The sequence below is a fragment of the Erinaceus europaeus genome, chromosome 2, assembly GCF_950295315.1.
Source record: "Erinaceus europaeus chromosome 2, mEriEur2.1, whole genome shotgun sequence".
Taxonomy (NCBI): domain Eukaryota; kingdom Metazoa; phylum Chordata; class Mammalia; order Eulipotyphla; family Erinaceidae; genus Erinaceus; species Erinaceus europaeus.
The window spans coordinates 164135381-164160903 of record NC_080163.1 but is presented as its reverse complement, the minus strand read 5'-3'; the positions used below and the strand labels follow the sequence as shown (position 1 = coordinate 164160903).

General features: G+C 36.5%; 1 protein-coding gene across 1 annotated transcript in view; it reads right to left on the bottom strand.

The window, feature by feature from the left end:
* The window catches only part of ITFG1 (integrin alpha FG-GAP repeat containing 1), a 189029-nt gene that overhangs the window by 19831 nt on the left and 143675 nt on the right, over positions 1 to 25523 (bottom strand). Inside the window, exons 13-14 of the mRNA XM_007536684.3 lie at positions 17292 to 17335; positions 8035 to 8113 (exon numbers count right to left, since the gene is read on the bottom strand). Coding sequence (XP_007536746.1) covers positions 8035 to 8113; positions 17292 to 17335 — 123 coding nt within the window. The remainder of the gene's footprint in view (positions 1 to 8034; positions 8114 to 17291; positions 17336 to 25523) is intronic.

Genomic DNA, 25523 nt, shown 5'->3' with positions numbered 1-25523 from the left:
AAAATCAGTGCTTTTTTTTTTCAGTGTCAGATTATTAAGATATTTGTAGAAGTATGGTGCTATATGGTTCTATATGTTGACTAAGCTACATATAATATTAATCTGTATCATATATTGTATTTGATTTTGTGACTTCTAATTTTCATGTTGTTTACCAAGGCATTCCATATTAAAAATGGGAAAGACCAACAACTGTCTGAAAGAATGATTTTTTTAAATTTCAGGGTAGAATTAGCCAGAATATAAATTTATTTCAGGATAGAAATAGACTAGGATGATAGCTCAGTGTTAGATGACAGGATCTGCAAACCCACAGAAGGCCTCCAGATGCTCCAGGTTTAATCCCCCTGTCATCATACGCTTTAACTGAATGCTGCTCTGTTTATCTCATTAAAAATATTTTAAGCCAAAGAAATTTAGAAACTATACCTGAAAATTACAATGAATGCTTCAGAAATCTGAATAATCCTAAGGCACTCTCATAAATCTAGATCTTAAAGTGTTAGCATCTCTTAATAGTTTATTTGGTGGCAGTGGCAGTGTAAGGCATGGATAAGCACAACAATGGTAACCAGTCAAAAATTGTTTAAAATATTTCAAAGTTATTGTTTAATGTTTCCTATATTTATCAATGTTTATTTTGTTATTAATTAAAATACTTAAAAATAAAGAAATTTAAAAAACAAAAACAAAACAAAACACCAACTAGCCTAAAAGTCCAATAACCAGGGCCAGACTGCTGCATACCTACTTGAATTCAAGGACCTGGGTTCAAGTCTCTGGTCCCCATTTGCAGGGTGGGGGGGAAGTTTCACAAGTAGTGAAGCAGACTCCAGGTCCCTCTTTCTCTCTCTCTCTCTTGCTTTCTTTCTCCTCTTCTTTATCTCCCTTTTCCCTCTCAATTTGTCTCTGTTATAACAAATCAAAAGAAGGGATATTAAAACATTACCTATGAGAAAACTGCTAAAAATATAAATGGTAACTAAATCAATAATATCTATGTGTGTCTGTCCCCGGGCTTTATGCCTGCTCAATTTCTCTACTACAGGTCATCATTTTAAGAGAGCAGAGACACAAACAGAGAGATAACACAACATCAAAGCTTTTCATGTGCTACAGTACTCCCATATGACATGCCAGGGACTCAAACCTGGGCCTCCTGAATGGTAAGGCAGATACCGTACTGGATGAACATTCATGCCTGTCCCAATAATTTCTTCTTCAAATGTGTATATTCAATTTTATCTGAGACTATATTTATAATAAACTTAAGAGAGGAAATTGTGAGAATCTAAGGAGATGCGAAATCTGTTTTCCCTATACTAATTCCCTATACTGAGAGTAATTTATCTAACGATGTATAATATAAAAAATGTATTGCATTCTTGCATTAATTATATGTATACTGAACACTTCCTTTGTCTCAGGTATTCTGCCCATTAAAGAATTTGTGAATTTCAGCCTTTAAGTTAAAAGTATACTGGTTATTGTAAATCTAGTAAGGCTAGGGTAATGAGAAGGAATCACCTGTATTATAGGATAATGAATGAGATTGTAGTCAAATTTCTTTGTACCAAATATACTTGTGCAATAGATACTATTTGCTATTGATAGCAACTTGTGCAATGACAAAAACATTTGTTAGTAAAGACATAAAGTAGGCAACTCACATTCTTTCTGCAATTTTCTGTTCTCCAAGCTGTTAAATGGCAGTTTCCCTCAGTATTAGGATTTGTATAGATGGCAATAGTATACTAGTATTCAGTTTGTAAACAGAATTTCATGAAGCAAATCTTTTGTTGATGCTATAATTCCTGAATTTTTTTTTCTGACTTATTTGCATCTGTGCAGATGCACTTTCTAATTACTGAACAGATTGTAAACTTTCTAAGTTTCTCAGATTTCCTAGAATTTCTGTAATTCATCTACTTGTTTTTTGTGATTAATTCAGAAGGATACATCAGTTACTGCATAGAACTATTTCTTTTTCCTTCCCCATGTTCCCTTTCTTTTATTCATTAAAAGACAAAGTTTCTCCTCTCTATCTCTGTCAACTTAGTTGTTCCTTTCAAAACTTCAGTCAGTGTGCGATTTAGGTAAGGGAATGATTCCTTTTGCAGCCAGAGGAGGCTGCTCAGTGGTAGAGCATGGGATTTGCATTTGCACGACCTCAGGTTTGATCCTGCCATTGATTCATCTCTCTTTTCTTAACCAAATAAATATATCTATGTGTGTATGTGTATTTGTTACTTGGGACACTGAGAATTCTCTGTAATGTAACTTGCTTGTAACACTTGACTATTAGGCTTTTCTGGAATATGAACTAACAATAAGTAGTATTTGTAACAATAAGATATATCTATAAGTAAAAAGATGATTAGACCCAGCCCTTACTTATTTTTATAATTTTGTGTTGCCAAAGATTGAATCCATTGTCTCACATCTGTAAAGCATGTTCTTTATATTCATTGAGCTACATCCTGAGCCCAGGCCATTTAAAAAATATATTTATCTATTTATTCCCTTTAGTTGCCCTTTTTTTTAATTGTTGTAATTATTGTTGTCGTCATTGTTGGATAGGACAGAGAGAAATGGAGATAGGAGGGGAAGACAGTGGGGGAGAGAAAGACAGATACCTGCAGACCTGCTTCACTGCTTGTGAAGTGACTTCCCTGCAGGTGGGGAGCCAGGGGCTCGAACTGGGATCCTTATGTTGGTCCTTGCACTTTGCGCCACGTGCGCTTAACCCACTGCACTACCGCCTGACTCCCCCCAGGCCATTTTTGAATAGCACTAAAGCATGTTGCAATTGTACTAGTGGTTTTCAACATTTTCTGAGCACAGCACACAAATTACATTTTATATCATCATCCAGTATTAGGACATATACTCCTCAAATTTAAAAAAACCTTACTAGTACAGTGTGTACTCAGATGATTTATATTGCTCTATTTTATTACATTAAATAAAGTACTTATAGCTAAATAAGCTGCTAAATTAATTTTCTGACAGACTAATGAGTAGAGATTTTTAATTATACTATAAGGAAAACAGGTCTGTAGCTTCAGAAATAGATAAACTTAGTCATTTTCTCAGAATGAAATCTCTCCATTTGTGGGGTAGGATTGGGTGGATCTTATGGCTTAATTATTATTTCATTAGAGTTTAACATGTTTAACATTTATATACCTTTTTTAAAAGAAGACTATTTATAGTAGGAGAGGTAAGCACTTAAGTAACAGTCCAAGATTTGTATGTGTCAGGTCCTCAGTTCAATTTCACATGCCTGAATGGTGTTCTGGTTCACCCTCTCTTATTAAATAACAATCTTTTAAAATTATTTATTATATTAATTTATTTATTGGGTAATTAGCCAGAAATCAAGAGGGAGAGGTAGGGAGGAAGAGAAAAATTATCTGCTTCATTACTCACAAAGTTTTTCCCCTACAGGTGGGTATTGGGGGATTGAACCTAGGTCCTTTCAAATTGTAACATGTCCCCTCAACCAGGTACATCACCCCCTGGCCCCTTAAAAACTTTAAAAGTAAAAAATTTTTATTTATTTTATATGAGAGAGGCCAAAGAGTCATTATGTTATATGCTTAACATTTAAAGTAGGAATTTTCATCCTTTAAAATCATGGCAGATTTTCATTCTAGTATTTCCTAAATCAGTTAGGTGCAACTTCATGTTTGGAATACATTTTTATATATAAACTATAGCATATGTTTGAAATATTTTAAAAATAATTTTATTAAATTTAAAACACATGATCAGTGTAGTAAGTAAAATGCAAAAAAAAAAAAAAAAAAAAAACAAGGAAAGTCCTATAACCAGTAAGTAATCATGATAACATTTCAATGTTATTCTGCTTTTATTTTTTTCTTTACATATATAACTCAAACTCATACACAATTTAATTGTTACAGTTTAAGTCCCATTCAAATATTATACTATAACTATATGTTAATGTCAATATAATAATTAAAATTATTTAAAAGCTAGAAAATGATACAATTTATTTATATTATTAAGACATTTAGAATTTTTCATTTTCATTGATTTCTTCATTTATCTTATCTTTCTGCCCCCTCCTTTTTTTTCCTTTTGTTAAGTCAGACCACTGCTCAGATCTGGCTCATGGGGTGACTGAGCCTGAGATTTCTAGTGCTTCAGACATGAACATGTTGCTTAAACCTCTGTACTATTTCTCTCAGCCCAACATTTTCTTTTATGCTTTTGTGCTGATAAACTCTTTCAAAAGTAGGATATTAAGAACATTCAATTAAATATGAAGACAATGAGATACCACTTCACTCCTGTGAGAATGTCATACATCAAAAAAGATAGCAGTAAGAAATGATGGATGGTTGTGGGGACAAAGGAACTCTCTTGCACTGCTGGTGGGAATGTTAATTGGTCCAACCCCTGTGGAAAGCAGTCTGGAGAGCTCTCAGAAGGCTAGAAGTGGACCTACCCTATGACCCTGCAATTCCTCTCCTTGGGATATACCTTAAGGAACCAAACATACCCATCCAAAAAGATTCACGTATACCTATGTTCATAGCAGCACAATTTGTAATAGCCAAAACTTGGAAGCAATCTAGATGTCCACAACAGATGAGTGGCTGAGTAAGTTGTGGTCTATATACACAATGGAATACTACTCAGCTATTAAAAATGGTGAGTTCACCTTCTTCACCTCATCATAGATGGAGTTTCAAGATATTATGTCAAGTGAGATAAATTAGAAACAAAAGGATGATATAGGATGCTCTTAGTCATAGGTAGTTAAAAATAAGATCAGAAGGGAAAAAACTAAGCAGAACTTGGACTGGAGTTGGTGTACTGCACCAAAATAAAAGACTCTGGGGTGGGGAGGAGAGTTCAGGTCTTAGAAGATGATGGCAGAAGAGCACCTAGTGGGAGTTGCATTGTTACGTGGAAATGTTATACATGTGCAAACTATTGCATTTTACTGTAAACCATTAATCTCCCAATAATGGGAAAAAAAGAATGTTCAATTAGGTAAGGGTAAGCTATGATAGAGAAGATAACTGTTGTGCAATGGTTTTGGGGGTGATTGCAAAAATCATATTAGGAGCTAGGATATCACCCAGTTGAGTATATGCTTTGCGAGCTTCAAGATCCTGGGTTCAAGCCCCAGAACCGTGTGTGTGTGTGTGTGTGTGTGTGTGTGTGTCTCCATGGATGGTGGGTTGTGCTAAAGTCTAATACAGGGGTGGAGGACCTTCTTTTTCTGTCAAGGGCCATTTGGTTATTTATAACATCACTCCTGGGTCATAACAAATTATCAGCTTAAAAATTAGCACTAATGTGGCCCGGGAGGTGGCGCAGTGGATAAGGCACTGGACTCTCAAGCGTGAGGTCCTGAGTTCAATCCCCAGCAACACATGTACCAGATGATGTCTGGTTCTTTCTCTCTCTCTCCCTTTCTCATTAATAAATAAAATATTTAAAAAATCAGCATTAATTTGTTGCTATTAAGAAAAAGCTGTGGTTGCCTTGACAGTCAGAGCAAGTGATTTCATAGGCCTGGTGGTTGGATGCCTCCCCTCCTCTTCCAATCCCCCAGATAAAACCTGAAGGTATCATAAATAAACCAGAAGGAGAAGCACCAATATTGGATAATTTCACTCACAGGTAGAACTGAAGAAAGAAAGAAAGAAAGAAAGAAAGAAAGAAAGAAAGAAAGAAAGAAAGAAAGAAAGAAAGTACAGGGTGAAACTTTAATTAGTTGTAGTCTACTGCAGCAGATCCAAGGACTTACCTGAAAGAATAGGCAAGAAGGGATTGAAAGGGGGTAGGACTAGTGTGCTAAGAAGGAGCAATGTCTGCTGACATCTATTGTGGGGAGATAAGAAACTGTACACACATAACAACAGTCTTGTAAATTATCACTTTCTCAAATAAAATGATATAATAATAATAATTATAGCCCATGGAAATCACTTAGCAGTGTTATTAAGCTGTGTGAGACCCTGAGTTCATTCCCTGGCCTGTCAAAAAATAATTCTCTCTGTCAATTCACTTAAATATAGCAACAAAACTTATTTAAAGTCTTTCTGTGAAATTGGAGTATAAACTCAAGAGCTTGTGCATGTACCATACAACTGAGTAGAGTTCTAGGCCCAACATTTAAAAAAACTTTTCATTTAGGGGTGGGGGGGGGGGAGAGTGAGAAAGCAATGAGAGACACCTCAGCACTATTCATCATCCATGGAGCTCCTCTGGTGCTATCCATAGTGTACCCAAGTGATGCTGGGCTTGAACCTAGGTCCTCACATACATTCTACCAAGTTAAGTATCTTTAAGCCTGCCCTCCCCATATTACTCTATAAAGTGAGAACTATTCACTTAACTGCATAAACATAAATGTGTGTAGATTTTCACTGTGACATTATTGTACTATATTGAAAAAAAATTAACAGGAGTTTGCCTCGAGTACTTATTCTATAATCAATATACAGTACTGTTCCAAAAGAAGATAGAAAAAGCTATAATTGAACAGACTTGGAAAGATTTATACAATGAATGAAAAGAAAAAATATTGAAAAGAAGATGTAATTGGGGCTGGGAAGTGGCACACCTTGTTGAGTGCACATGTTACAGTGCACAAGGACATGGGTTCGAGCCCCCAGTCCCTACCTGCAGGGGAAAGCTTCACGAGTGGTGAAGCAGAGCTGCAGGTGTCTCTCTGTCTCTCTCCCTCTCTATTACTCCCTCCCCTCTAAATTTCTAACTGCCTCTATTCAATAAATAAATATAATTAAAAAATTTAAAAAAGATGTAATTTTGTGATAAGTGCCCCCATTTTAAGTTTTAGTGTAAGCTTAGATAGTCACCTACTTGGTGGTGTTAAGTAAGCAATTCTTTCAAAATGCAGATAGGCTAATTTCAAATAACATTTTTTAATTGATAAATCACCAGTGAGCTAAAATTTTGTTTTGGCTATGCTGGCTTTGCTTGAGAAATGAAGTAAGAAACTTCATTTTTTTTTTGTTGTTGTTGTTGTGTTCTGCAACATTTTACAGCTTGCACTGCAAATTTCTGCATCTTCAAAGTCTAAAAGAATAAAAGATAAAACCAGCTGTTCTTGGATTCTTTTACGTACAGGGCTTATTATATATTTGAATTAAAATGTAAATAAGTAACTTGTTCAAATTGTCTATATATTTAATTATGTGAGAATGGTATATTAAAGTATTCAACTATATTTGTGTTTGCAAATTTCTCCTGGAATATTTTAGTAGTTTTTTTTTTTTTTTTTTTTTGACTCATGGCATGCTTCTTTGCTGAAGGAGTATGACTGAGAATCTTAGCTGTGAATATGGCTAGTTAAAAACCAAAGTTAGCACTGCTGTATTTGATTCATGTTATGCCTCTGGTATAAAATGAGAATGGTCATGTGATGAGTTACTTCTTTTTGCCTTTGTTTGCCCATAAAAATGAAGAACTAGCTTTGTTTATACTTCTTCACTGGTATATACTGTTATTTGGTTCTCAGTCATCTGTAAAAAGTAGATTTCATTTGTTCTTATTTTTTTCTTTATATCTTTATATTTACTCAAATGTGTAACTAATTTATCCTTAACAATATATCAAAAAACATCTACATAGCATCTCCTAGTATTTGTCCAGATTTTAGATTGTATCCCTAATTTTCTATTTTATTTTTAATTTTCAACTTTTTAAAATGAACTTCATTAACTAATTTACAAATTTACAGTCTGATCAAATATTTATTACAATTTCTCTATTACTTAAACTAAAAAATAAAGACAATGATTTGTTAACATCACAACAGGGATATATGATCAATGCTAATATAACAATGTCTTTCATAATTACCAAAATAAGTAAACACATAGACAAAGTATATTGTAAAATGTGAAGATTTTATGAAGAGTTTGAAAACATGGTAATTTTTCATCTAATCTGGTAATCTGCCTTGCCAATAGTATATCAATTAGAAGTGCTTTCATGCTCTACAGACATTGTATCTAATCTTACCTGAGCCATTTTTCAGATATCCATTTGCATCTACAGTTGTATACATGATATAAGGTCCAGGTTGGTTTACACCAAAGGGCTAACATAAAAAAAAAAAAAAGATATAGCTGAGCCTTGCAAAGTAAGGGCATCATTATGAGTTTCAGGCAATGTTTTACAAAGTAAGACATCTTTATATGCAACATAACTCCATAAATGTAATACAGCAAAACACTTGTCAGTAGAAAAATTTTAACAATGTAATTGATTTCATAGTAGTATTTATATGGTTTATTAAATTATATTATTTCTAAGACCTAATTTTGTATTTTCTTTATTTTACATGACTGGATTTTTTTCAAAAATTTAAACGTGATTCTAAACCCACTGTAGATGATAAGAAATTATTTCATCTCAGGAATTTTAAGCAAAACATTCCACTGCTGGTTCTACATCGAAAGAGACATAAAACTTAATGCTAATTTTTCTCAAGCCTTTCTTTGTGATTAACAGTGATTTCTTATTTTATATTTTTATTAGAGATTTAATAATGATCAACAAGATTGCAGAATAAGAGGGGTACAATTCTCTATTTTCTTTTTAAATTGTTTTATTAGGGAACTAGCACAAGAAAATTGGTGTCACGTGGGTGAAAATGCTTATTTTTTCATGACAGGTGTCTGTATAACACTCTTAGCACCAACTTGGGTCCTCCTCCATTATTGTACACTGGGTTTCTTTTCCCTGCCATCCCCACCCAGTCCCCCAAGTTCTTGACATTGTTTCAACAGACCAGACCCAGTACAAATAAATGCCTTTATTTCTTTCTTTTAAAAGTTGCACCTGGGAGTCAGGCTGTAGTGCAGTGGGTTACGCGCAGGTGGTGCAAAGCACATGGACCAGCGTAAGGATCCCGGTTCAAGCCCCTGGCTCCCCACCTGCAGGGGAGTCACTTCACAGGCGGTGAAGCAGGTCTGCAGGTATCTCTCTTTCTCTCCCCCTCTCTGTCTTCCCCTCCTCTCTCCATCCTATCCAATAACAATGACATCAATAACAACAATAATAATAACTACAACAATAAAACAACAAGGGCAACAAAAGGGAATAAATAAATTAATTAATTAAAAAGTTGCACCTATAAGTGAGATCATCATAATAGTTGGAAGGTTGGAAGCTCAGATAGAGTGAAGGATATAGACAAAAATTGTTTTTTTGGACAGAGGCTGGGGGTGTGGTGGGGGAGGGAAGAAGGTTGGGGACTCACTACACTACGGTGGAAGGAGATGACAATTTGGAGATTGGAGAAATGGTCTGGTACCTATTTTGGGGATAAAAGCTTATGCCCCCTGTGACAAGTCTTATAAAACAAAGTTTTCTAAAAAATAAAGAAATGTTTTGGACACTTCACAGAATTCAAAAACTATGTTTTTCCCTAATACATCAGGGAAAAGTTAATGCTATTTAGGTTTTCAAATAATGCATTAGAAATGTTTTTTCCTTCATAAAGATAGTCAAGAAAAACTATCATTGCTACTATAATTGCCTTACTGATGGAGTAAGAAAAGCTTCTCTAACAAATGATAGTTAATTATTATTTAACAATTAGTTAACATCATATACAAGAAATCAACAAAAAAGACTTGCCTATAAAACCCTGAATTATGAAATATATAGAAAAAACATAGGTTATGAACCCTGGGATATCAGAGATAATCTTTGGGCTTTGTTAACTAACTCCAATGGTAAAATTTATATTGTACTTACATATATATCAGTGGTAAATAATAATATATAAAAAGAACAGGATTTTACTAATTGAAAAATTTCACTAAGGATAGGGTGTATTGCCCAGGCTCAAACATGAGCACCACAATTCAAAAGGTTTGTGTACCCCCATATATAGCACAATATTATTATATTTTTATCACAATTTTCTTTTTTACCATATTGCCACCGAAATACTATTCCTTAGTATCTTAAAATTTTATGTTTTTAATCCAATCCCATGTTCTGTTGACTACTATCTTGTAGCAATAGTCCCTTTCTTTCTTTCTTTCTTTCAAATAGGGATCGGGTCATCGTAGGCAAAAATCTCAGTTAATTGGTGGTGCAAGTCACAAGTGATAATGAACTGCTTAGGATAATGAACTTGTTGGAGTGGGTATAGATTTTTCACCATCAAAAAATGGTTTGTTGTAGGTAATGGGTATCATGTAAATGCATTCACAAAAAAAGTGTTTCCTTAGTGCCTCTCTTTTAAGATGGAACAGTAAGTCATTTCTTACTTTCTGCTATTCTCCCTTCCAACTACCAATTTTGATCCTAATTCAAAAGTAAGTTAACTGTTAACTAAAATAAACAGGGAAATGAACTTCAGATCAGAAATTAAGAAGGTCCTGACTACTTTTTGTGATTCTGGCTCTTATTTTTCCTTTTCTTTAATATATGTATTTAATTTGATTAGATAGAAATTGAGAGGGAAGAAGGTGGAATAGAGTGAGAGAGATACCCACTGCTCTGCTTCACTGCTCATGAAGCTCCCCTTCTGCAGATGGGATGTACATATTACAATTGTGTGTAATATGTACATACAATTGGTTGTGCCCCCACTTCTTTCTTTTTTAAAAATCATTTTAATGGGGTCTTAATAGTTTACAGTACAGTAGCTGATAAATGGGTACAATTTCTTATATCCCCATGATAGTGTCTACAAAACATTCTCATCCCTAAGTTAAATCCTTTTTCCACCATCATGCACCAGGTCAGCAAAATCCTTTCCACCCCCTCCCTTCTCTTTTCCCAGAATTCTTTGCTTTAATGCACTATAGCACACCCAGTTCAAGTTTCATTTTGTATTTTCTCTTTCTATCCCTGCCCCTCCTTTATTGGGGAGTTGTTTACAGTGTAGTTGTTGACACATAGGTAGAACCTCATCTTGTCATTATAGGTATCTGCAAGACCTTCTCTCCCCCAATTTAGGTCATTTGCCACCATCCTATACCAGGACCCCTTCAGCCCAACCTTTTCACTCCTTTCCCAGAGTCCTTTGCTTTGGTGTAATATACCATACCCAATCTAAGTTTCGTTGTGATTTCCCTTTCTGTCCTTATTTTTTTAGCTCCATCTGTAAGTGAGATAATCTGGTTTACATACTTCTCGTTTCTAACATGATTTGTACAAGTTTCATCCAAGATGAGGCAAACGAGATGACTACTGTTTTTAAAATGCCGAGTAGTAAATATTTTATATATCACAACTTTCTTAGCCATTCATCTATTGATGAGCCTATGGGCTGCTTCCAAGTTTGGGCTATTACAAACTGTGCTGCAATAGGTCTCAGTCTCTCTCTCTCCTCCTGTCCACTTTCCTGCCACCAGGGTTATCACTTGGGTTTGGTGCTGGCTCCTGGCAGCCATTTTTTCCATTGTATTTGACAGAGCAGAAATTGAGAGGGGAGAGAAGGGGAGATAGAGAGGGAGAGATAACAACAGACACCTGCCTATCTTTTACTACTTTATTTAATTTAAAATCTATAGTGTCTGAGATGAGAATGGCTGTTCCTTCCCTTTTTTGTGGTCCGTTAGCCTGTATGATAGTTTTCCATCCTTTCACTTTAAGTCTGCGTTTATCTTGTTGTGACAGATGGGATTCTTGCAAGCAGCATATGGTTGGATTATGTTTTCTGATCCATCCCCCAACTCTGTGCCTTTTGATGGGTGAGTTTAAGCGATTGACATTTATTGATATTATGGATTTAATGTATTGTAGTGCCATTGTTCAAAAAAAAATTTTTTTTGTTTGCTCTGATATATTGCAAGTATTATAGTGATGTTCTTGTTTATAAGAGGTCTTTTAGAACCTCTTTCAGGGCTGGTTTGGTGATGGTTGCCTCCTTTAACTGTTGTTTGTCTAAGAAGGTTTTGATCCCTCCATCTAGTTTGAATGAAAGTCTAGCAGGATATATTATCCTTGGTTCAAACCCTTTTTCATTCAGGGCTTGATATCTTGCCATTCCCTTCTGGCTTTTAGAGTCTGAGTGGAGAAGTGTGTAGATTATCTTATGGGTTTTCCCTTGTATGTGACTTTTTGTTTCTCTCTTGCAGCCTTTAGGATCCTTTCTTTATCCTTACTTCTTCTCATTGTGACTATGATGTGTCTTGGTGTGTTCAGGTCTGGGTTGATTCTGTTTGGAACTCTCTGGGCCTCTTGAATCTTGATGTCCTTTCCGTTATTCAGGTCTGGGAAGTTTTCTTCTATTATTTCCTCTAGAATGTTTGCTTCCCCTTCCTCTCTTTCTTCCTCTAGCAGGCCAATTATACGAATGTTACTTCTTTTGAGATCATCCCATATGTCTCTGTTGTTGGTTTCAGTGTCTCTCAGTTTTTGAGCTCTTTTACCTCTTTCTTAGTTTTCTCTAACTCATCCTCTGTCTGACTAATTCTGTTTTCTGCTTCTGTTAGTCTGCTTTCCCTTGCCTCAGGTTCTTTCTTCATTACAGCTATTTCAGCTTTCAGTTCTCTAATTGCCTCAAGATAATCAGCATTTTGCTTGGGGGTCTCAACTGTTGTTTCCCTAATACTGCCATTCCTTTCCTCTAATGTTGTTTTCATTTCTGTGATTAATAAGCTTATTATTGCTTGCATCCTTTTCTTATCTATGGTTACTTCTGGCTGATTTGTAGTTTCTTCTGGGCTCTTGTCTTCATTCATTGGAGTAGCAGTTTTATTTGTTTTTGACCTACCCATTTTTTTGATTTATGTGTTTCTTTTTTTATGCTCTGTTGTTCCTCAGTTGTTGTGTCTTGAGCACAAGCAACACTGTACTAAATACCTTTATGACAATTGCACTCACCAACCTCAGGAATTACAGTAGCAACTGAAGCAAGTATTGAAGTAGTTTAATCGTTACCAGTTAGCCAAACAATTTCTCCAGTCCATGAAAAAATAGTAACCAAATCCCAGTGAAGAAGAAAGAGAAAAGAAAGAAGGGATAGCAAGAATAGACAGTTATGCAAATCTACTATCCACTGTATATTCTAGGGGTAACAAGAGGGGAAAGGAAAGTAGAGCAGAGATACACACATAGAGAGTCCACTCTGAGTCAGATTTCTTCCCCAAAATAATTCACAAATTCAGTTAGGCAAAGAAGAAGGAAGAAGTGTATGACAAAATAAAAAAGAAAAAAAGAGACAAGAGAGAGAAAAGAGAAAAGATAAGAAAAAGAGCTGTAATTAAAGAGCAGTGAAAGGAAAGTTTTTTTTGATTATTTTTAATTTAATTTAATTTTTTTAATTAGCTAGGAGGAGGAGGGAGGGGAGAGTCTGTAGAGGAGGTAGGAGTAACGAGACAAGTTCCTCCCACAATAGATAAGATGGCCACTACCCTAGCAATGAAAGATACCCTAAGAGTTAATTCTGATCAACCTAAAGGGGGGGAAAGATATATGCCTTTATATAATATTAATAATAAAAATAGAGCAGGGTAAAAAAAAAACAAACCCTGTGCCAGATTACCTCAAACCTCGTGATCAGAGGCAGCTGATTGTTAAGAAAGAGAAAAAAAAAAACAACTCAAGACTAGACAAGGATAGCTGAAATAGACAGTTATGCAAATCTACTATCCACTGTATATTCTAGGGGTGGCTAAAGGAGGAAGGGAAGTTGAGCAGAGATACTCGCAGTGAGAGTCCAACTCTGAGTCAGAATTCTTCCCCAAAATAATTCCCAAATGTGTATCAGTGAATTCAAAAAAGCACACTGTTTGGTGGTGTGTGGGATGGGGCCTGTGGCTTTGGAAGCTGAAGGATTAAGGAAGAAAGGATGACAAGAATGAGAAAAAGAAAAAAAAAGAAAGAAAAAAGAAAAAGATAAGAAAAAGAACAGTCATAAAAGAGCGGTGAATGGAAAGAGTTTTTTTTTTAAATTAATTTATTTTTAATTATTTAATTAGCTATGTGGGGTGAGGTGGGGGGGTTGGCCACTTAGAAAAAAGGCCAGAGGTTTAAGAAGGGTATAGACTTAGAATGAATGATACTCCCTGGTGGGACAGGAAAGAAAGAGGCTCAGCAGGGGAGCCTGCTAGGAGCTGGTCCCCAGGGACTGGTTATGGGGGGAAGAAGGGGGAGGAGGTGTGCTTAATATTTTAAAAGAAAGAAAAAAAATTTTTTTCCTTTTTTTCTATTCTTTTTTAAACCAAATTAAGTTATAGTCACCTCCTTGGTGTCACTGCTAGGACCCCTTATTGACTGGCCTACTAAAGGCAGAAAATCCTACCATTTCCAGAAGATGTGGTCAGAGCTCAAGCCACTAGCAGCTTCTCAGACCGCCATCTTCTGGGAACCCCCAACAACAGACACCTGTAAACCTGCTTTACCACTCATGAAGCACCTGTCCTGCAGGTGGGGAGCAGGGTCTCAAACCCAGTCCTTGTGCATGATGATATATGCATTTAACTGGGTGTGGTACTGCCTAGCCCCCTAAAAATCCCCCTAGATAGCCGTTTTTTGTTTCCATTGGATAAATCCTAGGAGAGAAACTGTTGAGTCATACAGTAGGTACATTTCTTTCTTTTTTAAAATTTTGGTATTATCTTTATTCATTTATTGGATACAGACAGCCAGAAATCAAGAGGGAAGGGTGTGATAAAGAGGGAGAGAGACAGACTTCTGAAATTCTGCTTCATCACTTGAAAAGCTTCCCTCTGTAGGTGGGGACCAGGAGCTTGAAAACAGTCCTTGTACACTGTAATGTGCACTCAACCAGGTGCACCACCACCAGGTCCCTGAATCTCTCACTCTATATTGTAAAAACAGAAAAAGGACAGAAATGATTGAAAAAAATTTATATACACATATATTTGATTATCTTTGCTTAAAATTTGCTATGTAAATGAATCATACTGTAGGCATGCTTCTGTTTTAAAATTGTACTATATTTGAAATATTGATAATTAATCATGTAGTTGTTAGTTTTCTTTCACCCTGTGTTGTTCTCTTGAATGTACAATATCATCACTCTTCACAGTTCATATACTCATTTTTTTTTATTTTAGAAAATGAGAGAGAACTGAGATAGTGAAAGGGAGTTCACAGAGCTGCTCCATTTTATAAAATATCTTTATTTATTTATTGGATACAGACTGCCAGAAATTGAGAAGGAATGGGGTGGTAGAGATGGAAGAGAGCCAGAGAGACACCTGCAACACTGCTCCACCACTTATAAAGCTTTCCCCCCCTGCACGTGGAGACTGGGAACTCGAACCTGGGTCCTTGTGCATTACGACATGTGAGCTCAACCAGGTTTATCACCACCCAGCCTTGATGCTGCTCCACTTATTTATTTATTTATTTATTTATTTATTTATTTATTTATTTATTTATTTCCTCCAGGGTTATTGCTGGGCTCGGTGCCTGCACCATGAATCCACCGCTCCTGGAGGCCATTTTTTCCCCCTTTTTGTTGCCCTAGTTGTTGCAGTCTCGTTGCGGTTATTATTGCCATTGTTGACGTTGCTTTGTTGTTGGATAGGACAGAGAGAAATGGGGAGAGGAGGGGAAGACAGAGAGAGAGGGGAGAGAAAGATAGACACCTGCATACCTGCTTCACCGCGTGAAGCGACTCCCCTGCAGGTGGGGAGCCGGGGGCTCCAACCGGGATCCTTACGCCGGTCCCTGCGCTTTGCACCACTTGTGCTTAACCCACTGCGCCACCGCCCGACTCCCGCTGCTCCACTTTTAAAATAACTTTTCTTTCCTCACTGTGTCAGAGGTATTGCTCCCAAGTCTAGATTAAATCTCTGCATGCATTGAAAAAACTCATTAAAATAGATTTTAAAAATATTTAAAATTTTTTGTTTATTTATTTATTGGTTAGAGACAGAGAAATTGAGAGGAAAGGGGGAAATAGGGCTGTTTGACTGCTTGTGAAGCTTTATCCCTGCAGGTGGGGGCCAGGAGCTTAAACCTAAATCCTTGCACACTGTGATGTATGTACCCTACGAGATACACCACCACCTGGCCTCTAAAATAGATTTACTGTTAGGACAGACTAGAACAATGTTCAGCTCTAGCTTATGCTGGTGCAAGGACTGAACCTGGGCCTTTAGACATGCAAGCTTTGTGCTCTAATATCTTGAACAAATCTTGTTGGCCCTGCATACAAATCTTTGGATCAGAGTCTGTTTCCACATTATTATTATTATTTCTTTATTGGGGGGGGGTTAATGGTTTACAGTCAACAGTAAAATACAATAGTTTGTACATGCATAACATTTCCATGTAATAATACCCAGGTCCTCCTTTGGCATCATGCTCCAGGACCTGACCCCCCCCCCCCCAGAATCCTTTACTTTGGTGTCTCTAAGTCTTAAATTTAGGAAATTTCCTAAAATGTCACTAAGTTCTTTAACAAGGAAGAACATATGAGTATTATTAGAAAATTTTGTGTTGTAGTACTTAAAAACTCTGTGACTTTGGATAACTCAGTTTTTGAGCTTTAGTTTCCCCATCTTTAAATTAGGAATAATTTATTATAAAATAGGTTTACAATGAGGATAAAAGAAGAGATATACCAGCATATGTCATACATAAAGTTTCAGGCAGAATATTAAGTGGATAATAAAAACTGAGCCTATCTGATCGACCTGCCAACACCCATGCTCAGTGGGGAAGCAATTATAGAAGCCAGACCTCCCACCTTCTGCTCCCATAATGATTCTGGGTCCATGAACCCAGAGAAAAAGACTAGGAAAGCTTCCAATGGAGGTGATGGGGTACAGAACTCTGGTGGTAGGAATTGTATGGAATTGTACTCCTCTTGTCCTATGGTATTGTGGATATTTTTGTTTTATAAATAAAAAACTGAGCCTATTTTCACAGTTTGTTATTACACATTTATGTGTAATATCTCACTAGAGATATTTATGTGTAATATCTCACTAGAAAGCAAGTAAATATTAAAACTAAACAAACAAATCATTGTTCAGATATTATATGCTTATTCCCGTGCTATGTATACAAAAATGACATGGTTCTGGAAGTATATGTGTGTAATTGGCAGTATGATATTGACGAATAACAGCAGAGGTGGTTATTTTTTCATATCAGAGAAGACTTCATAAATGTGGTCATCCTTGAGAACAGTACTTAATTCCCTGCACACTTATGAATACTAAAGGCTGATTTGTAAAGAATAAGACAGTTGATTGTAATATGTAGGAAACATTTAGTATTTATAATGAAAAGAAATTTTCAAAGTTATTTATAACTGAGAGTTAACTTACTGTTATCTTACGAGGACAGTCATTAGAACAGAGACCACTGAGAACTATGGAAAAAATAAACAGGTATTATTATTGTTATCATAAACAGATATTTAAAGTAAATTGTAGTCTATTTTCTCTAAGTATTCTCATACTTTTTGATTCTTGATTACCAGTTGAAACCAATTCATGATTACCTGAAGAAACAAATCAATTCAATTTCTTTACATTAAAATAGATTTGTTGTTCATTTTATAACAATATTTTAACAGCTCTTATTAAGCAGTCAGTTTGTTGTCATTTTGAAATACATAGCTCAGATAATTGCTTATGGCTATTTCATACCATATCTACTGCTGATTTTATTTTCTGACTGGTGAGCTAAATTGCAAAGACAATTTAGAATTCAACAGAGAAGTGTCAAATGCAAACTAATTACAGAAATAAATTGATGTAAAAAATACATCACAAGAAAAAAAATCCAGAAATCAATCCTGTCCAGTTTAGCGACAAAAGCAATAAAGTATCTAGTATAAATCTAACAAAAGAAGTGAAAGACTTGTATATAGAAAATTATGAGTCACTATTCAAGAAAATTAAAAAAGACACAAAGAGGATATTCCATGTTCATGGATTAGACGAATTAACATCATCAAAATGATTAGTCTACCCAAAGCATTTAATGCAATCCCCATCAACTTCCCATCCATATTTTTAGTAGAACAAAGGTTACAAATGTTATGTGGAACCAGGAAATACCTAGAACTGCCAAAACATTCTGGAGAAAAAAAGGACAGGACTGAAGGCATCAAACTCCTAGATCTCAAACAATATTTCTGGGCCATTATAATCAAAAGTGCCTGGTACTAGAATAAAAACAGACACACATTAACTAGTGGGATAGAACTGAGAGCCCAGAAATAAGCCTTCTATGGTCATCTAATCTTTGATGATATGGCCTAGACTATTAATGGGGAAAGGAAGTCTCTTTAACAAATGGTGTTGGAAAAATTGGGTTCAAACATGTAGAAGAATGAAATCCAACCACTACATTTCACCACACACAAAAGTAATTTCCAGTGGGATCAAGGACTTGGATGTTAGATCAGAACTTATCAACACCAAGTTGCAGATGCTACTATGATATCATCCTGACTTCCCTGGGCAGATGACCTCACCAATGTGTCTCAAATTCTCACCTGTCCAGAACCCTACCTGATTAGGCAAAGATAGAAACAGATTGGGTATGGATCAACCTGCCATTGTCTATGTCCATCGGAAATGCAATTAGAGAAGCCAGACTTTCCAACTTCTGCATCCCAGAAAGAATTTTGGTCTAAACTTCCAAAGAGGGCTAAAGAATAGGGAAGCTTCCAATGGAGGGAATGAGACATGGAATTCAGGCAGTGGGAACAAAATGGAATTGTACTCCTATCTTACAATCTTGTTAATCATTATTAAATCACTAATAAAAATAAAAAATTATCAAACCCTTAGAGAAAAGTATTGGCAGCATTCTTTTCCACCTAAATTTTATGGGCATCTTTAATCATATGAATTCACTTGTAAGGAAGACTAAAACAAAAATAAACCAATGGGATTACATCAAACTGAAAAGCTTCTATATAGCAAAAGAAACCACCATCCAAACAAAGAGACCCCTTACAGAATGGGAGAAGATCTTTACATGCCATACATCAAACAAGATGCCAGGTAGCGGTTACCTGGTTAAGCACACATATTACATGTGCAAGGACCAGGGTTGGAGACCCTGCTCCTGACTGGGGTGGGGGGGGGGGGGAGTTCTTCACAAATGGTAGAGCAGGTCTGCAGGTGTCTATATTTCTCCATCCCTCTCACTCTCCCCCTTCTCAATTGCTCTCTGTCCTGTCAAAAATAACAGAAAGAAAAAAAAAAAGGCTGCTGGGAGCAGTAGATTCATAGTGTTGGCACTGAGTCCCAGCAATAAATCTGGTGGCAAATAAATAAATAAATAACCAAAACATATAAAGAGCTCACTTAAATCAGCAATAAAAAACTGACCCTATTAAAAAATGAGGAGAGAATAAGAACCAATTATTCATCAAATAGATCCAAAAGGCCAACATTGATTTTCAGAGAGATGCAAATAAAGACAATGAGATGTATCAGAAATGAGAGTAGCAACAAATGCTGGAGAGGTTGTGGGAACAAAGGTAATCTCCTGTACTGCCGGTAGGAATGTAAATTAGTCTAACCCTTGTGGAGAGCAGTCTGGAGAACCCTCAGAAAGTAAGAAATGGATCTACCCTTTGACTGCAGCTCCTCTCCTGGAGATATATCCTAAGGAACCAAACATACCCATCTAAAAAGATCTGTGTGTACCTATGTTCATAGCAACACAATAAAATCTGGAAGCAATCCAGGTGTCCAATAACAGATGAGGGGCTGAGTAAGTTGTGGTATATATACACAATGGAATACTGCTCAGCTACTAAAAATGGTGAATTCACCTTCTTCACCTCATCTTCAATGGAGCTTGAAAGAATCATGCTAAGTGAGATAAGTCAGAAAGAGAATGATGAATATGGGATGATCTCACTCATAGACAGAATTTGAGAAATAAGAACAGAAGGGAAAACTCAAAGCAGAACTTGGATTGGATCTGGTGTATTGCACCAAATCTGGGGTGAGGGGAATTCAGGTTTTGGAGCATGATTGTGGAGGTAGACCTAGGTGAGGAAAACTAAGAAATGTTATAATGTACCAACTACTGTATTTAATGCTGATTGTAAACCATTAACCCCCCCAAAATAAAAAAATACAAATAGATACTACTACAACTATCATACAAAGAACTATGTATGAGTTAGAAGATGATGATCCAGCAGAAAACAAATCAAGAACCAGAACAGGAAGTGAAAATAATTTCAGAATCATACAGAAAGATATTAAATCTTACACTAAAGGAAAAAATTAATTTCATACCTAACTAGTAGAAAAAAAAAATGAGACCAATAAAATTGTTTGTAGAAAAAAAACAGTAAAATCAAAGATAAATGGAAAAACAGGGAAAATATTTATATCACAAATATATTTTCCTCATCACATACTATAGTGTGCTTATAAATAAATGATATGAAGGCTAAGGACGATTTGTAGAAAATAAAAATTCAATTGTTAAACATATAAAAGATGGGGAGTCGGGCTGTAGCGCAGCAGGTTAAGCACAGGTGGCGCAAAGCACAAGGACCGGCATAAGGATCCCGGTTCGAACCCCGGCTCCCCACCTGCCCGGGAGTCGCTTCACAGGCGGTGAAGCGGGTCTGCAGGTGTCTATCTTTCTCTCCCCCTCTCTGTCTTCCCTTCCTCTCTCCATTTCTCTCTGTCCTATCCAACAACAACAACAACAATAATAATTACAACAATAAAACAACAAGGGCAACAAAAGGGAATAAATAAAAATAAATATTAAAAAAAAATTAAAAAAAAAAAAAAAAACATATAAAAGATGCTGAACTGGGAGTTGGGCGGCAGGTGGCGCAAAGTGCAAGGACTGGCCTGAGGATCTCGGTCCCAGGCTCCCCACCTGCAGGGGAGTCGCTTCACAGGTGGTGAAGCAGGTCTGCAGGTGTTTATCTTTCTCTCCCCCCCTCTGTCTTCCCCTCTTCTCTCCATTTCTCTCTGTCCTATCCAACAATGACAACAATAACTACAACAATAAAACAAGGGCAACAAAAGGGAAAATAAATAAACAAAAAGGTGCTGAACTTCATATGTGTGTGTTCAGCCAGGTATGCTACCAACCAGCCCCTAAAGGGTGTTGATCTTTGTTAAGTGTTAAACAAACAAACAAAAACCACAAACACATTTCCCCTATGTAACTGGCAACATTTAAAACATTTAATTAGGGAGTCGGGCTGTAGCGCAGCGGGTTAAGCGCAAGTGGCGCAAAGCACAAGGACCGGCATAATGATCCCGGTTCGAACCCCGACTCCCCACCTGCAGGGGAGTCGCTTCACAGGCGGTGAAGCAGGTCTGCAGGTGTCTATCTTTCTCTCCCTTTCTTTGTCTTCCCCTCCTCTCTCCGTTTCTCTCTGTCCTATCCAACAACGACGACAACAACAATAATAACTACAACAATAAAACAAGGGCAACAAAAAGGAATAAATAAAAATAAAATATTAAAAAAAAACATTAACCCACTGGATTGACAATGGATTGCATTCTCATATACTGTATTGCTCTACTGCTGTAAACTGGGGTCCTTTCTGATACTCATAAGTTTCAGGTTCATAACACCATGCTCTTGTACAGAGGGAAGTGATACAGATTTAAGAGGGTCGTTTGTATAAGTCTGTTCACATATGACAAAATTATCTAGGCTTAACAGTTTCTAACACCATCACTGGTCATCTCCATCAGGATCAACATCATAAACACTCTTGTGGGCCTCTACTTTTCCCTCAATGTAGAACATCAATGGGAGGGACTGCCCCACTTTCTGAAGGGAAGCTGGGTCAACAGACTCTGCTACTGGAGGAAGACTGTTTCTGAAATGAGTAGAGCCTAAATTGTTCCTAGTTGTGACCATGGACTGCAACCTGAGACTGACAGGGATGCAGAGGTTATACAGGCTCCTGTGCTAAATTTTAATATATATAGGCACCCTAGGTCAAATCGATGAAGTTTACAGTTAATGGTATTTATATACTTTACCCGTACTTGGGAGCTACTCTCTGCTTTGATCTAGCTTTCAAGTCCTATTCTCAACTCTGACACCATCTTCCCAGACTATATTTTTAGCTGACCTACACGCTAGCTGTCAGGCTCAGACAAAAGTAAAGTCATGGGCCCCTTGTATTAAACCTAAAATAGACTTTCTAGCTTCTTCCAACACGAAGACCCTTAGTTCCTTCTGCTCTATTCTAACCTTTAGGTTCTTGATTATTAAATAATTTGTTCTGCTTTATATCTTAATGCTTTTCATCCAGCAAGTTGCAGATGCTACCATGATGCTAACTTGACTTCCCTAGGCAGATGACCTCACCAATGTGACCTGGAACCCTACCTCCCCAAAGTTCTACCCCACTAGGGAAAGACAGAAACGGGCTGGGGGTATGGATCAACCTGTTAACACCCATGTTCAGGGAAGAAGCAATCACAGAAGCCAGACCTTCTACCTTCTACACCCCATAAAGATATTTGGTCCATACTCCCAGAGGGATAAAGAATAGGGAACCTTCTGATGGAGGGATGGGATACAGAACTCAGGTGGCAGAAATTGTACCCATCTTATCCAACAGTCTTGTCAATCATTATTAAATCACTAATAAAAAATTATATAGGAAAGTGGGAATCTTGAATAGACAGTGCTGACATGAATGAAGATGGATAGTGGATGATCCATGCTCTCTAAAATAATAATAAAAGAAGCAAGCAAACTACTTCTAAGACTACTATGGTTGTTATCTTTGGGAGGCGAGAGGGTGGGGACACAAAACTTTTGTGGTGGGCATGGTGTAGAACTATAGATTGTAATTTCATAATCTTGTAATCCATTATTAATAAAAAATTTAGAAACATAGATCAGTACTAGATATAATTTATTTTCTAATTTGCTTTTTCTTTCACTTTGCACAATATGTAAAATTATGTTACTTTTATATATTGCATCCCTCATAATGTACTATGTACATGAGAAACTATGTATGAGAAACTATACTATGTAAGTGAGAAAACCATGTTAAACATTTTCCAAACAGCTTGGTATTGATAAACATCTAACTATGCTTCTTTTGTATACTTGAAATTTTGGGAATCAGCAGAAGCAAGCAGGAAATAACTCATAGCTCACAGCGGTCATATTTAATTAGTACAAAGAGCTGAGATTTTACAGTATCATTTTTCAGACTATCCAAACATGTAAAGGATAAGCTAGTATATATTTGAAATCAGAAAACAAAACAAAAATATTTAGGAATAATATATTCTCTTGCATCATCAAACATTATGGGGGAGACTCTGATAGTATTTTCTACAAATGTCACCTTGAAATTACTATTCTAAGTCTCCATAAAGACAAGTTATGAACAAGTAACTGTAGTTTATAAAATCGGTGCAAGAATGTAATTTCCCCAGTGACATCATAATAAAAATTCTATTCTTTGTGCTTTATTTAGAACAAGCAATACTACTACAAATGCTTAAAAGCAGAAATTATTATTACTACGGCAATATCTTACATCCTAAAAATAGGACCATTACATTAAAATTTTTTTAAAAAAATATTTATTTATTCCCCTTTGTTGCCCTTGTTTTATTGTAGTTGTTGTTATTGATGTCGTCATTGTTGGATATGACAGAGAGAAATGGAGAGAGGAGGGGAAGACAGGGGGAGAGAAAGATAGACACCTGCAGACCTGCTTCACTGCCTGTGAAGCGACTCCCCTGCAGGTGGGGCGCCGGAGGGCTGGAACCAGGATCTTTATGCCAGTCCTTGTGCTTTGCGCCATGTGTGCTTAACCTGCTGTGCTACTGCTGGACTCCCGAACATTACATTTTTTATGGGTGAGTGAAATCAACTTATTTGTCATAAAAAACTGCAAAGGTTTGTTAAAAAATACATAAAGGGAGCTGGGGGACGGATGGTAGCACACAGTGCCAAGTGCAAGCATCAGCACAAGGATCCCGGTTCGAGCCCCTGGCTCCCCATTTGCATGGGGTTGCTTTGCAAGTGGTGAAGCAGGTCTGCAGGAGTCCATCTTTCTCTTCCCCTCTCTGTTTTGTCCCCCTCTCTCAATTTCTCTCTGTTCTATCCATCAACAATAATAGCAATAGCAATAATACCATCACCACCACCAACAATGGCAAATATATGGCCGACAGGAGCAGTGGATTCATAATGCAGGCTCCGAGCACCAGAGGTAACCCTGGAGGAAAAAAATATAAACATACAGGGGCCAGAGAAATAGCTCACAGGGTAGGGTATGTGCCTTGCTATATCCACTGCCAGGTTTAAAGACTTGGTACCACACAGGAGGTGCTATGGTACCAGAGGAAGCTCCGGTGCTGTGGTGTACCTCTCTGTCTGTCCCTCAGTTTCTCTCAAATGAATGAAACAAAGCTACCCAGAGTGGGGAACTGCACATGTAAACACATGGCTCCACAAAAACAAACCCATAAAGGTCTAATTATGGAAAAGGGAAACATAGTAAGGCATATATGAGATTGTAATTCTAGACTTTTACTGCTGTTTGTGGTCTTCACTGTGAACTTCTTAAAGGCAAGGGTTGTTTTATTTTGGTATTTTAAATGTTTCTTTTTTCATTTTCAAGGGTTAATAAATGTCTTCTTTATTAATCAGTGGGTCTTGACTAAACCACAGTTTCTCAGAAGTTTAAGGAATGCTTTTGGCGTCTAGGGTTATTAATGGGGCTCTGTGCCTGTAAAATTTCTCTGTTCTTAGTGGATCCTTCTTCTTCCTCCTCCTCCTCCTCTTCCTTCTTCTTCCTCCTCCTCCTTCTTTCTTCCTCTTCTTCTTCTTCTTCTTCTTTTTTTTTTTAATTTAACAGGGAGAGACATGTCCTGTGCAGATGCATTCCCACACGGTCCTTGCACATGGTAAAGTGCACTATCAGGTAAGCCATGGCCCATCCCTGAAGTTTAAGGACTATAAAGTATTTTGTAAACTACTGTAAATTATGTTTCATAATCATATCACAAATTCAACATATTTTACTATAGCATTTCATAATACTAAAAAACAATCTGTTCTAAGAAATAACTGTTAATGCACCAAACTTATAATTTTGTTTAAAAAGACTGATGAACAGGTCTGAGAGGTGATGGAGGTGGTGCAATGGTTCAAGTGTTGGACTTACAAGTATGAGGTTCAGAGTTTGACTCCTGGATGCATGTATCAGAATGATGCTTAGGTTATTTCTATTCTCTACCCTCTCTTTCCTTGTTCTCTCCATCATCAATAAATGAAGAAACAAACAAACAAAACCCCCAACTTTTAAGGGAGATTTCAATTCATAATCATTCTTTAAGAAGACAATCTTATGAGAACCTATGCACATAGCATAATTTATAATAGCCCAAACTTGCAAGCAATCTAGATGCCAATGACAGATGAGTAACTAGTGGACTAAGAAAGTTGTAATATATATATATATATATATATATATATATATATATATATATATATATATATATACACACATTGGTATTCTATGCAACTGTAAAAATGACAATGATATCTTCTTTGCA